Below are 15,178 nucleotides of genomic sequence, written 5' to 3' on the forward strand. Positions count from 1 at the left end.
TTTGGCAATAACAAAAGTCCCTTTAGAAACACAATTTACAAAGACTCATAATTTAGTCTCTAGAAACATGAAATAGCAATAGGTGTAAATATATGGTACAAACTACTAATAATTATCAATAGCTTTATTAACATTAATCAGTCCATGCAGAATGTAGGCACCCTATGTATAGAAATGAGCAAACCAGTGATATTTTATGGAGCAAGCTACACAACCCAAAACACTGTTGCTGCATGTAGGTTTTATTTTATTTGCATTTTATCTTATATTTTGGAAGTGTACATCCAGATTCCCCCCCCCCTTTAATTTTCTTTGGGTTCATCTAAACTATAGCTTGCTTAGCTCATAAGGAAATCCGGCCCTGGGGTTCTGGGGGCTCCTGCCCTCCGTGCTTCGAGTGCCCGTCTCTGGGACCATCGGACACTTTCCCCGCGGGCAGAGTGTCCTTTCCAGCTCCGCTCCGACAGAGGCTGGTTGAGCGCTGCCCCCTGGACTACACTTCCCAGAGTGCACCGCGCGCGGGGAGAAGCCCGGCCTGGAGCTCGGACCGGGCCTTCGCCGCCTCCCGGGGCCTCCAGCGGCCTTGCCCGCCCGCCCGCATGGAGAGCCCCGCCGCCACCTTCAGCCTGGCCTACGTGGTGCTGGCCGTCTGCTTCGTCTTCCCGCCCAACGAGTTCCACCTGGCCGGGCTGACGGTGCAGAACCTGCTGGGCGGCTGGCTGGGCAGCGAGGACGCGGCCTTCGTCCAGTACCACCTCCGGCGCGGCGCCGCCACTCTCCTGGCCCACGCCCTGCTGCCCCTCGGTGCGTGAGCGGGAGGCAGGGAGAGGGGGCTGCGGGGGGAGGAGGGGAAGGGCGGGCCCCTTACCATTTGCCTTATTTCTTTGAATTACTATTATTACTATTATTAATTTCTTTGGATTATTATTATTATTATTATTTATTTGGATCATTATTAATTTTTATTTCTTTGGATTATTATTATTATTATTATTATTATTATTATTATTATAATCATCATCTTTGTATACTGCCCCTCACGGTCCAGTGCCAGTGTATATGCCACAGAAGCTATAGCTTAGGGCCCCACTCTCTTGGGGGCCCCTAAAATTTTTAAAAGGCAAAAAAATTGTACAGTCATACCTCGGGTTGAATGCGCTTCGATTTGAGCGCGTTCGAGTTGCGCTCCTCGGCAGCCCGGAAGTAACGGAGCGCGTGGCTTCCGGGTTTTGCCGCTTGTGCAGGCGCTCGAAATGACGTCACACGCTTGCGCAGAAGCGGCAAAAAGCGACGCGCGTGCGCGCAGATGTGCCATCGCTACTTACGTTTACTTCTACATGTGAACGGGGCTCCGGAACGGATCCTGTTCGTATCTAGAGGTACCACTGTATTTCACTATAAAAAAATTCCTTCCAGTAGCACCTTAGTAAAGGTAAAGGGACCCCTGACCATTAGGTCCAGTCGTGACTGACTGGGGTTGCGGCGCTCATCTCGCTTTATTGGCCGAGGGAGCCGGCGTACAGCTTCCGGGTCATGTGTCCAGCATGACTAAGCCGCTTCTGGCGAACCAGAGCAGCGCAGGAAACGCCGTTTATCTTCCCGCCAGAGTGGTACCTATTTATCTACTTGCACTTTGACGTGCTTTCGAACTGCTAGGTTGGCAGGAGCAGAGACCGAGCAATGGGAGCTCACCCCGTCGTGGGGATTCGAACTGCCAACCTTCTGATCAGCAAGTCCTAGGCTCCATGGTTTAGCCCACAGCGCCACCCACTACTGAGCATACTTAGTCCTTATTGAGTTGTTTTTTGTTCCCCTCCCCTTAAAATTCCCATTTATTTAAAAAAGTACTCCTGCAATCCGCGTAGCACCTTAGAGACCAACTAAGTTTGTTATTGGCATGAGCTTTCGTGTGCATGCACACTTCTTCAGATGCCAATGTGGTGTCTTCCATAGTTCTAGTTACAGGTAGAGCCGTGTTGGTCTGCCGTAGTCGAAACAATTTTTTTATTTTGTTTTGACTACAGCAGACCAACTTGGCTACCTACCTGTGACTAGAACTATTAAAAAATTTCTTCTTAACTGTATTTCAGTTCAACCATTACTTTGATAAATTACATATTTTGTTATGTGCAAATGGCTTTAGATACCTATTCAGTCTATAAATTACCATATAGCATACGTAAAAAACAGCTGCAATTTGTTGTTGACAAAGGACAGCTGGACAGATTAAGGACCCCATTACCTTCAGTAGCACAGGGCCTCATCAAACCTAAATCCGGCCCTGCCGTCACCCCAGGATCACAGGGTGGTTTGCAATATTAAAAGCGCAAAAACGCAGGACATTCTGTGAACGTCCTTGAGACCTCTGGGTATAGATGTAAATTCAAGAAATGAAATAAAAATAGTAACAAACAAAAACAATGCCCTCCACAATTGGAAAGTCCAGAGATGGTTGAATCAAGCCAAAGGCCTGGGAAAGGAGGAATGTTTTTGCCTTTGCGAAGGCATTCCCTATCTAGAGGCCTGGGGAGAGGGCCCCACGAACATGTGCGCTGGGGAAAAGTTCCTAAGCGGTTGCTCCCTTTTTTTCTGTTTCTCCTTTCCTGCTCTCTCTTCACCGTTCTACACCTGTATCCCTAGAAAAACTAAGCCTGCCATGTAAGGTTTCACTTTGCTCGTTTGCTTTGAGACGCATGTAAAAGAGATGGTTGGAAGGGAAGTTCAAGTAGGGTTCTCTGTGTCTCCGGGGATGAAAGTGCAGCAGGGGGAAGAGTGTTTACAATGAGAGAAGGATATGTGGAAGTTCAGTGTCTGAAATGTGAACTGTCAAGATGTTAGGTTCTTGTTGGAAGCTTTAAGTGTAGCCTTATTAGACTATACCGATTGGTGGGGTCTGTGTTGCGCCCAGGAGGGAGAAAGGAAGTCAAATGACACCGAGGTTGATTCAGAGAAAGAGTTTATTCTGCTCTCCGGATAGCAGAAGGCACTTGCGTGGTCAGTTCACAGCAAGTCCAAAGAAATGAGAAATTTCATGCAGTATATATATCCTCCAGGCACCCTCTCCCCGCTTCCGCAGGAATCCAACCACGTCAGCTTATACACGTAAGTTGACATCCATGACCATAAACAGATATTCCTGTTCCGGTACTCTTGACCATAAAAGGTTGTTCTTGTTCCTATGCTCTTATCTTGGGGCAGGAGGTCACCAACTCTAAGAGCACTCCTGGCGCCGTTCCCGGGTCTCTTGTCAGACCTGACAAGGTCTGTGTGTCTTTGTGGTCAGGATGTAAGATAAGATCCAGACGTGCCATCCCTGCTCCACTCGGAACTGGCAAGGCCATCCATTGCCGTCACGGACTGATAAAGGAGAGGGCTTTGAGCACTTGTTTATACAGCTGGCTTTCTGTTTATACATTGACTCAAGAGCTCAAGTTAATGCATTTTAGAAATGCTCCCTTGGAGGAGGAAAAATGGGGATTTTGGGTCCCGTTTCAGACTGACTGCACAGAAACCCATTATTTCATAAGTAACACCTACATGTATGTCAGGTTATTTTCTCTCTCTCCTAAAAGTACTTTTTTTCTCCCTTGCAGGTTACTATGTTGGCATGTGCTTTGCAGCGCCCGAGAAACAACTTTGCAATTTTTATCAGGCTCCAGAAGGCTGGAGAGTCTTTTTATTGCTGGCTGTTCTTGCCCCAACCATTGCCGGTATCCTAATATATTACTGGTCACGAAATGGCTGGAATAACCACCCATTAGTCAAGACCCTTTCCCTTTATGCCCTCCCACAGTCAGGCTGGAGGGCAGTGGCTTCCTCTATCAACATCGAATTCAGGAGGATTGACAAGTTTGCTACGGGAGCCCCGGGAGCCCGAGTCATTGTTACAGACACCTGGATCATGAAAGTGACCACATACTGTCTACATATTGCGCAGCAGCGAGATATCTTTCTAACTGTGGTGGACTCCAGACAGCATGAACTCTTGCCGGACTCAAACATGCCTGCACAGTTCCTCACAATTCGTGTTGCCAGTATTAATCCTCATGTGAAACCTTTTACTATCCGGTAAAATGGGCATATTTTTTTTTTTAGTTTTGTCAAGGGGAATGTGATCTCAATACAATATTCCACTATCTCTTGGTTAGAGCTGTTTTTTTAAAGCAAGATTGCCTAAATGTGATAATTTGGTACAATTTGTTTCAATTAAATATATTCAGAGCTCAGGAAAACTTGGGTAATCATAAGAGTTTCAGAGGTTTTAAAGGTCTGTGTTGCCTGTTGCTCACAAGTTACTCAAGTGAGGGCATTCCAGAGGATGGGTGCTATCGCCAAGAAGGCCTGTTTCCATCAAGTGACAATCTGGTGGCTGTGAAACAGCCAATAGGATCTCCTCTGATCATAAAGATTGGCTTGGTTTGTACTTGTGGGAGGTGGGCTGCTAAGCATCCTGGTCCCAAGTTGTTTTGGGCTTTAAATAGCCACAAAACCTTGAACTTAACCAATGCAGATACTGTACTTTTAACACTGGTATATTACGTTGGACACCTGAGTGTTTGCCCGAGTGTTAGACACCTGAGTGTTTTCCCTAGCATAGCTTGAACCACTTAATGGCAGGATATCAGTGTTCAACCTAGTCATTTTAAAAGTGCTTTTCAAATCAATGGAGGAGACTTTAACAAAACATTTCCCTCCAGTTTGTGGAGGCACAAATGAATGCATAAAACGTTGTGAGTCATATGCAAACTCATTTGATGCTAGTGAGAGTTTTCAGTCATCTAAGACATTTAAATAACACACTGAAAAACAAAAGTTGAAATTTGGTTGTGATTTTTTTATATAATATGCTGCAAAAACAGTATGGATTTGTTTGTTCCTAGTCTGTAATTAAAATGAGATAAAAGTAGGCTTGGTATTTGAGACTGTGTCTCCTTTCTGTAAAGCTCACATATAAAATACAAAGTACAATTTCTTTTACACTTGCAAATGGCTGATATGAAACTCTATCTGTCTTAGGCTGAATTCAACAGAATATGGCGAACTGAGAGAAAAGCTCCATGCTCCCATCCGTAATGCTGCTAATGTGGTCATACATCAGAGCCTCAGTGACTTGTTTCTGGAAACCTTTACCTCTTTGGTAGAGACTAATCAGGCATACAGTGTTTCAAGCAATCAGGTAGGTTCAAGATTGGAGATTATAACTTATTTTTTCGAGTTGCCTTTATTTCACAGTTGGTGGAGTGTGGGCAAGCTGGTAGATTATGACTAAACCTAGAGTATGTTGCCAAATACCAGCTTCCCTGTTGAATATAAATAGCCTCAGGTTAATTGATAAGAATTAATTGATAAGAGGTTAATTGATAAGAGTTAATTGATAAGAATAATGATCTGTTGTGAGCTTGACGGAAGTGTACAAAAGATGAGCTTTCCTGCTTTGGCTCATCTTCCTTTTTCTTTTTCTTTTTTCTTTTCTTTTATCTTTCCCATAGTTGCTTATGTTCTGTGTTATGTACTTTGATATTTTTTGTAGTTTTTGTAGTTTTTCCCCCATTACTATTAAGGAATTTTCCTTTGTAATGTTGGTTGTCTATATTTATATGTACCTGTTTATATGTACCTGTTAAAAGCAAAATAAAAGTTATTTTAAAAAAATAGCCTCAGGTGACAGGATCTGCTTCATATCTTCTGAAGTACCGTATTTTTCGCTCTATAGGATGCACCCGACCATAGGACGCACCTTGTTTTAGAGGGGGAGAACAAGAAAAAAAAATTCTCCCCCTCTCTGCTCAGCGCCCCTTCAGCGAAGCAGCTGAAGCTCTCCCTCTCTGCTGAAGCCAGGAGAGTCTTGCTCTCCTGGCTTCAGCGAAAGGAACATGAAGCCTCCAGAATGCAGCAGGAACTCGCACTGACCCCTCTCGCTCTCCAGGCTTCAGCAAAAGCAATGCGAAGCCTCCGGAGTGCGGAGGGAGCGCTCCCTCTGTGCTTTCGAGGCTTTGCGTTGCTATCGCTGAAGCCAAGGAGCCTGCATTCGCTCCATAGGACGCACACACATTTCCCCTTCATTTTTGGAGGGGAAAAAGTGTGTCCTATAGAGCGAAAAATATGGTATATCTTAAGCATGCACTTGGCCATTTAAAAACCAATATTTTGCATATAGCAAGTTCAGCAATGGGGACAATATCCAACTAAACTACACAGTTCCACTAATGCGAGCACTTCTTGCTGCACAGCAGAACATTCCTCCCCTCTTCTCAAGTATCCCCTAAATTTGACTGGGGCAAGCTCAGAACCTATTTGGTGAATGTGCAAGGAAAGGAGAGGAATTTCTGCTGCAGAGCCAAAAGTGCAAGCAGAACTGTTCAGTTGAATTCCATCTACTATAAGTTTTTAGTATCCCTGTGTGAGTGACTGAAACAGGCTGTAGTGAAGTTGGGAACTTTTAGCAAGTTAAAACTTTGGCTCATGCCAAAGGAGAGCATTATGGGAGAGCCAAACACTATAGAATTCTGGGAAAGTGTCTTCAGAAGTGTAAATTGGGTGTCTCCTTTCTCAGTAGGAAAGGGGGTTTCTAGTTGATTTGTGCTTCTTGACACCTAGCTGTCCTGGTGGATTCAGTGTGAATGGGTTATCTGGTTAATTTACAACTCAAAGAATCTGGTTGTCTGTGGGAATGCTTTAATCTTCAAGGCCCCTCTGATAAACAGGATTCAGCTGTCAAGTCTCCTAACAAATCTGAAGAAGTGTATCTGAAGAAGTGTGCATGCACACGAAAGCTCATACCAAGAACTAACTTAGTTGGTCTTTAAGGTGCTACTGGAAGGAATTTTTTTTATTTTAACAAATCTGAGTTATTGTTCTGCTATCTAACCATTGGTGAATTGCTAATTAATCTAAAGAACTGATTGGCTTTTGAGGAGACTGTAGAAGATTTCCTTCCAGGAACTTCAAGATTGTTTATTTTTGGATCCAATCCTTTATCTAGATGTGTGTGCTTTGTTATGACTGGTTCTTTGGGCATTGACAGTTCAGGGAGCTTCAGGGTTTTCAGTTGCAAAGGCCTGCTTTGGAAGCATTTTGGAAGCAGAAAGGAGACAGAATAGTTCCTCCAAAGTTACCACAAGCAAAAAAAACCCCCATGTATTTCCCTTTAGCTTTTTAAAGAAATGTTCTAGTACTGCTGGAAAGATTGCTTCTGTCGACAGGTGTCTTTTGTACAGGTACTGTAATAAGCTGGGATTACAGGTAAGATCTTTCCCTTACAGCAGGTGCTTCTAATCTCAGCTCATTACATACAGTGAAGATACCAGGTAGCCTGGTATAGGGGATCAAATACTTATTTTACTCATTATAAATCACATCAATCTCTGACTTATATCTTCTGGGTTTCTGGGGGGTTTTCCTGTTGTTGTTCTGTCTCTCACAGCTACAATAAACCTACCATTAAAATTATGGACTGGTCATTTCTTCGTCAGAGGGCAAACGGGCAAATTTAGCAGGGGATCAAATACTTTTTTCCTTCACTGTATGCATAGCTAGGCTTGTAAAATTATGCATCTTCTACGTGAGCCAACTGTTTACTCAAATGAAAGTCCAAGCGGCTTCATTGGGATTTACTTCCAAGGAAATGTATCTTGGATTGTGGTTTTTAACGCATTAAAAATATTTTCAAAGTCATTTTGAAAAACACTTGCTGGAAATTCAGCTGATGGGAGGAGTTCTCCTTCAGTGGGTGTCAAAAAGCTTTAAAACTTTTACTGAAAATGTTCAGGGGGTGGGGAGCTTATAGCTAAGTAGACAGATTGGTAAGAAAGACTCACCTCTAAATAGAATAACAGCTTTTTCCAAGGAACAGCTAGCTTTGTTGTTGTTGTTTTGTCATTTAGTCGTGTCCGACTCTTTATGACCCCATGGACCAGAGCACACCAGGCACTCCTGTCTTCCACTGCCTCCCACAGTTTGGTCAAACTCATGCTGGTAGCTTCAAGAACACTGTCCAACCATCTCGTCCTCTGTCGTCCCCTTCTCCTTGTGCCCTCCATCTTTCCCAACATCAGGATCTTTTCCAGGGAGTCTTCTCTTCTCATGAGGTGGCCAAAGTCTTGGAGCCTCAGCTTCAGGATCTGTCCTTCCAGTGAGCACTCAGGGCTGATTTCCTTAAGAATGGAGAGGTTTGATCTTCTTGCAGTCTATGGGACTCTCAAGAGTCTCCTCCAGCACCATAATTCAAAAGCATCAATTCTTCAGCGATCAGCCTTCTTTATGGTCCAGCTCACACTTCCATACATCACTACTGGGAAAACCATAGCTTTAACTATACAGACCTTTGTTGGCAAGGTGATGTCTCTGCTTTTTAAGATGCTGTCTAGGTTTGCCATTGCTTTTCTCCCAAGAAGCAGGCGTCTTTTAATTTCGTGGCTGCTGTCACCATCTGCAGTGATCATGGAGCCCAAGAAAGTAAAATCTCTCACTGCCTCCATTTCTTCCTCTTCTATTTGTCAGGAGGTGATGGGACCAGTGGCCATTATCTTTGTTTTTTTGATGTTGAGCTTCAGACCATATTTTGAACTCTCCTCTTTCTCCCTCATTAAATGGTTCTTTAATTCCTCCTCGCTTTCTGCCATCAAGGTTGTGTCATCTGCATATCTGAGGTTGTTGATATTTCTTCCAGCAATCTTAATTCCGGCTTGGGATTCATCCAGCCCAGCCTTTCGCATGATGAATTCTGCATATAAGTTAAACAAGCAGGCAGACAATATACAGCCTTGTCGTACTCCTTTCCCAATGCCTTGTTGTGGCGAAGGGGCTTGAATAACTCGGAGAAGCTATGAGCAGGGCCACCCAAGATGGACAGGTCATAGTGGTTGTTTTGACTAAACGTGATCCACCTGGAGCAGGAACCGGCAAGCCACTCCAGTATCCCTGCCAAGAAAACTCCATGGACAACAGCTAGCTAGATGTCATGAATTTAAAATACACCATGCGTATACATTTTCTCATGAGTGGCAGAACCCAGGTGCAGATGACTTTTACCCAGTAACAGCCTAAGGTGAGAACACCCCAAAATCATGTCACTAGGTGGCGTTTAAATTTGTGGCAATCATTTGTGTTAACAGTGACCGAAAAAAATAGTTGGTTACTTCAGACAGATCATTAGTTTCTTTCTTCCCCCCCCCCCCCCCACTTTTTGTGTGCTTATGACATCCTGTCAAGTGTCATGTACATTGATGGCACTATATATTAAATAAAACATAATAATTATATTGTGACGTATTTTTTCCTCTCTCTGTCTGCAGGAGCTAGACCCATGCATTGGGTGTATGCAAACTACTGCAAATGTCAAGCTTCTGAAGAATTGTCAAGAGCCAAATGAAGGCGAGTGCCAACAATGCTACTGTCGTCCCATGTGGTGCCTGACTTGCATGGGCAAATGGTTTGCCAGCCGGCAAGACCAGCAGCACCCAGAAACCTGGCTTTCAAGCCGCGTGCCTTGCCCAACCTGCAGAGCCAAATTCTGCATTTTAGATGTTTGTGTTATACGATGAACAGGTCCCGGAACACTCCTTTAATCTGAATGTACTTCAAAGGTGGATGAATCCACCTGCTGTTTACTTTTTATTATTCTGTTCATGGGGACTTTCTCTTTGTTGTCTTTCTAATTATTTTTCTATTGGTTCAGTTTTTTAATTGCTGCAACCAAACAACGGAAAATGATTATTTTCACCAGCTTTGGCTACTCCCTTTGGTTACATTAAATATTGAGTGATAGTTTAGAATCGCATCAGACCTCTACTGAAGCAGAATTAGGGAACCCTGTGGCCTTCAAAGCTGTCCTTTCCACTAGTGGAACAGGGAAGAGGCAATTTCCATTGATTACGCTGCCTCCTCCCATCCGCTTTGGAGGGTTGGGAGAAACACAGGGGTGAGGGGGTGGGTTGCCAGAAATAGTCTCCCCACATAACCTAGCAGTGGAGGGAACAGTTCTGGCCACTATCGTCACGAGACCTGTTCAGGTTGAAATACGTAGCACAAAATGGGGTGATCATCAATTTAACTTTTTTGAGCAATACAGCCAATCAGTTCAGCTCTTGGCTACATAGCATATTAGAAGAAGGAGGAGGAGGAGCCCATCTGCTCAGTAGTGGTTGGGGGCTTGCCTATTAAACAATACATAACCAGTCTCATCTGGGCTGGTGAACTGATCACAATTGTATTATGCCTGAAATCAGAATAAAAGTCGCAGTATAAAAGTACATGTGTTAAGGTTTCAGGAATCTAGTATTACATGGATGCTTTCTCTCTTGAAACAGAAGTCTCAAATACTTGCCCTGGAATAGAACATCTGATTTTGCAAGAGTAAATGTTCTATGGGCTTTCCCCCTTTTAAAGTTTATTAAATAAGATGTATAAGTACCATAGTTGGCTGGGATTCTGGGAAATATGGGACAATTTCTGTTAGTCATGGAATATGTATCAGAAAATCTTTAGGTCAGAACTTTTTAATGCTTGTTGCTGCCCCAGCTTCTAAAGCTTGGGATTCAGATGAGACACCGAATAGACCAATTGTGCATGAGATACAAACTATTGTAAATAGATTAGTATCTTAAAATGCAATCATATTACTTTGTAAATCAATATTAATCTTTATGGAATCTCTGCACTTGCTTTTCCTTGATCTTCAGAGGCCTCCCATTATTAAATGAGAAGGATGACACTTCACTTACCCTTAATTTGTATGAAATTGAACTTCACTTATTTAAAATGCCTGCTGATTGGATTTCCCCTATCCCCCCTCCGTAACTTGTTTTCACATGTATGAGATATGTTCTTAACCTTACTAACCTTGAGGCTAGTCTAGCTGACATGCAGTTACTATTCTTCCTACTACTATGATGTGGGAAAATACAACAAGCCATAGTAAGTCTGTTTACATTCAGTTCCAGGAAACAAGAAGGCTTGACCACTGTCTCATAAATTGAAACATAATTCTGATCTGTTGCTCATATTAAGGCAGAGCCTTGTGGTCTCATCATACAAGGGGCAGGTTTCCCTGAGCATTTTGAACTCCAATAGCACCCAGTTGGGATGTGGGTGACTCTGTGGGTTAAACCACAGAGCCTAGGGCTTGCCAATCAGAAGGTCAGCGGTTCGAATCCCAGCGATGGGGTGAGCTCCCGTTGCTCGGTCCCTGCTCCTGCCAACCTAGCAGTTCGAAAGCACGTCAAAGTGCAAGTAGATAAATAGGTACCACTCCGGCGGGAAGGTAAACGGCGTTTCTGTGCGCTGCTCTGGTTCGCCAGAAGCGCCTCAGTCATGCTGGCCACATGACCTGGAAGCTGTACGCCGGCTCCCTCGGCCAATAAAGTGAGATGAGCCCCGCAACCCCCAAAGTCATCCGCGACTGGACCTAACGGTCAGGGGTCCCTTTACTTTTACTAGCACCCGGTTGCCATCTGGGTGTACACCATTAGACTGGAGCTGCTATCTGCCTCTAATGCATTTGTACAGAAACAGAGGGACAGGTCCCTATGGATTACAGCTATGTATTGCCTCGATAGACAAGGTCACAGTGGTTATCAAGGTTGCGAAAACATGGGTTGCATCTGCATTGCTATTTTGTTGGTCTATGCCCTGAATATTTCCTTTGATAGATGCCTCTGCCCAGGTGCCTTACAAGTATCTGTGCGTCTTGTAGAGCAACCCACTGGAGGGGAACCAGAAGCAGGCATTGATCTGCAGTTTCAACTCTTTTGTCTCCCACTCGCTTGGCAGTGATTTAAATTGGAGGATTATCCAGCTCTTGCTTGTGGGGTCACCCTGTAGTTTTGCTGGAGGATTGCTCAAGAATTGTTTTGTGTTCTGTTATTTTGCCATTGTACGCTATTTCTCCAGCTACCCCCATGGAAATTGGGCAAAGACTCTGCACTGTGAAGAGACATGCAATTCTAGTTCTCAACTGTTATGGGTAACTGCCATGGGGCAACTGCCTGTTTCCTCATTATTGATCCTTCACTCCAGGAAGTAACTCATGTTGCGATCTTTTAGTGGGTCTTTGAGGGTGCTCTGAAAGAGGCTCCACTCTGAATGATTGGAAGGGACGCACTGTAAACATTTCTCCAACATCTCTTTCTTGTATGAAATAAAAGATCATTTCCAGGGTCCTCTGTAATACTACCTTCTTTGTCCCCCGTCCCCCCGATGTATTGCAACCTTCCATGTTTTTTCACTTCCTTAGTATACATGAACTCATTTTTGTTGCTTCTGTATTTGCTTATGGATAATTAGCAATGCACAAACCCTCCGGGCAGAAGAGAGAGAGAGAGAGAGTGTGTGTATATCTGTCCCAGCTCCTGCCAACCTAGCAGTTCGAAAGCATACTAATGCAAGTAGATAAATAGGTACTGCTGCAGCGGGAAGGTCAACGGCGTTTCTGTGCGCTCTGGTTTCCGTCATGGTGTCCTGTTGCGCCAGAAGCTGTTTAAATCCTGCTGGCCACATGACTTGGAAAGCCGTCTGTGGACGAACGCCGACTTCCTTGGCCTGAAAGCGAGATGAGCGCCGCAACCACAGTTTCCTTTGACCAAGCATAAATCGTCCAGGGGTCCTTTACACCGTTTCTCTCTCTCTCTCTCTCTCTCTCTCTGTGTGTGTGTGTGTGAGAGAGAGAGAGAGAACACCAGTGTTCTTTCCTTCTGTATATTTATGGTCCCTTAGTTGCACTGATGTAATCAAAACAATTCTCTTTGGGCTTCCTGGGACTTAACGTTCTTTCTGGTTTAGATGAATCACTTAAGGATTGCAGAGCTCCTCTTATCCCTTGCTTGCTGGGTGCCTTTTGACAATGCCACCAACTCTCGTCTCCCTGGCATTTCTGTGACTTGAGTCAGCTGCGCTGCAGTTACTCTCCTTGCCTGACTTGCCTGTACTGCTTATTGCCTCAATGTAAGGACATGATTTGGTAATCACATGGCTGTGGTCCCATGGAAACGAGGAAATTATCCTCGTGCCAGTAATATTGCCAGAATTGTACTATCCATGTACAAAGACAGTGCAACCATCACTGGGGTGATTGTCAAGGATTGCAGGAGTACTTTTTTTAAATAAATGGGAATTTTAAGGGGAGGGGAACAAAAACCCCCAACTCAATAAGGACTAAGTATGCTCAGTAGTGGGACGCGGGTGCTGCTGTGGGTTAAACCACGAAGCCCAGGACTTGCCGATCAGAAGGTTGGCGGTTTGAATCCCCGCGATGGGGTGAGCTCGCGTTTCTCGGTCCCTGCTCCTGCCCACCTAGCAGTTTGAAAGCACGTCAAAGTGCAAGTAGATAAATAGGTACCGCTTTGGCGGGAAGGTTAACAGCGTTTCCATGCGCTGCTCTGGTTCGCCAGAAGCGGCTTAGTCATGCTGGCCACATGACCCGGAAGCTGTACACCGGCTCCCTCGGCCAATAAAGTGAGATGAGCACCGCAACCCCAGAGTTGGCCACGACTAGACCGAATGGTCGGGGGTCCCTTTACCTTTTAAGCTACTGAAGGGCCCTTTATATGTCCACTGTCCTTTGCCAACAACAAATTGTGGCTGTTTTTTGTGTTGACTGTGTGCTATGTATTGCTATATTGTTATGCTATAATGTTTTTAAGTTGTATTCATTCAACTTGTTTTTATTATTGCTTGTTATCCGCCCTGAGCCTGGCCTTGGCTGGGGAGGATGGGGTATAAATAAAAATTATTATTATTAGTATTATATGGTAACTTATGGACCTAATAGGTATCTAAAGTCATTTACACGTAACAAAAGATGTACATCATCAGAGCCTACACAACACAAAACACTGTTGCTGTATGTAGGTTTTATTTATATTTTGGAAATGTACATCCAGGTTTTTTTCCTTTAAATTGGGGGGGGGGGCAAGAGAGTGGTGCCCTTTCCCTTTCCCACCCTGACCTGGCCACAGTGATCTGTGCAACCTCCAGGCTTGACTACTGTAATTCGCTCTATGCGGGGCTGCCCTTGAAGCTGTCCCAGAAACTCCAGCGGGTGCAGAATGCTGCAGCGAGGCTCCTCACGGGGTCTCTGCCATGGGAGCATATTCACCCAGTGCTTTTCCAGCTGCACTGGCTCCCGGTGGAGTACAGGGTCAGATTTAAGGTGCTGCTTTTGACCTTTAAAGCCCTTCACAGCCTAGGACCCTCGTACCTACGGGACCGCCTCTCCCGGTATGCCCCACGGAAGACCTTAAGGTCCATAAATAGCAACACCCTAGTGGTCCCGGGCCCTAAGGAAGTTAGATTAGCTTCAACCAGAGCCAGGGCCTTTTCAACACTGGCTCCGGCCTGGTGGAACGCTCTGTCTCATGAGACCAGGGCCCTGCAGGATCTGATTTCTTTCCGCAGGGCCTGTAAGACAGAGTCGTTCCGCCTGGCCTTTGGCTTGGAGCCAATTTGATTCCCCCCCCCCTTTCTTTTTTCTTTTTCTTTTCTCCTGTGATGAGGCTGCATTTTAATATTTTAATGTTTCAATATTTTAATGTTGTATTTTAATCTTGTTTTTAAGTTGTATTCATTCAACTTGTTTTTATTATTGCTTGTTAGCCGCCCTGAGCCCGGCCTTGGCTGGGGAGGGCGGGGTATAAATAAATATTATTATTATTATTATTATTATTATTATTATGACAGAGTTGTTCTGCCTGGCCTTTGGCTTGGAGCCAATTTGATTCCCTCCCCCTTTCATTTTTCTTTTTCCTTTCTCCTCCTGTGATGAGGCTGCATTTTAATATTTTAATGTTTCAATATTTTAATGTTGTTTCTTAATCTTGTTTTTAAGTTGTATTCATTCAACTTGTTTTTATTATTGCTTGTTAGCCACCCTGAGCCTGGCCTTGGCTAGGGAGGGCGGGGTATAAATAAAAATTATTATTATTATTATTAAGCTATAGCTTATTTAGCTTATACGTAAATCCAGTTCTGGCAGGGGCATTGCCTCTTTTTGCCATTTGTCGTATGTCTGCATTTGCATTTCAGACCTTCCCGCCAACTGATCCCTCCGAGTGGGCGGAGCCTTTGAAAAGCGAGGCAAAATAGGCAGACAAAGGGAAGCGCGCGCTTATGTGCGGGGCGGGGGCGGGGGAGGAGCAGGCAGCTCAGAAGAAGCTCCCATTGGCGCAGCCCTTGGGGGACGTAC

At 44.5% G+C, this 15,178-nt stretch overlaps 1 protein-coding gene across 1 annotated transcript; it reads left to right on the forward strand.

Annotated features, from left to right (window-relative positions):
- The first annotated feature begins 500 nt into the window (after window positions 1–500).
- Window positions 501–12,263, forward strand: TMEM129 (transmembrane protein 129, E3 ubiquitin ligase). The gene is made up of 4 exons (XM_083502208.1): window positions 501–804; window positions 3,594–4,068; window positions 5,017–5,176; window positions 9,294–12,263. The coding sequence occupies exons 1-4, from the start codon at window positions 600–602 to the stop codon at window positions 9,540–9,542; spliced, it is 1,089 nt and encodes a 362-aa protein (XP_083358334.1). The 5' UTR covers window positions 501–599; the 3' UTR covers window positions 9,543–12,263.
- The last annotated feature ends 2,915 nt before the right edge of the window (window positions 12,264–15,178 follow it).

This window comes from Podarcis liolepis (assembly GCF_965112155.1).
Source record: "Podarcis liolepis genome assembly, chromosome: 5".
Classification (NCBI taxonomy): domain Eukaryota; kingdom Metazoa; phylum Chordata; class Lepidosauria; order Squamata; family Lacertidae; genus Podarcis; species Podarcis liolepis.

What these genes read in the sequence shown, in the direction of transcription:
- TMEM129 (XM_083502208.1), top strand. Translation starts at nt 600, where the DNA reads ATGGAGAGCCCCGCCGCCACCTTCAGCCTGGCCTACGTGGTGCTGGCC. An exon ending in GTGAAACCTTTTACTATCCG is followed by an intron (nt 4,069 to 5,016) that starts GTAAAATGGGCA and finishes TATCTGTCTTAG; the next exon opens with GCTGAATTCAACAGAATATG. An exon ending in ACAGTGTTTCAAGCAATCAG is followed by an intron (nt 5,177 to 9,293) that starts GTAGGTTCAAGA and finishes CTCTGTCTGCAG; the next exon opens with GAGCTAGACCCATGCATTGG.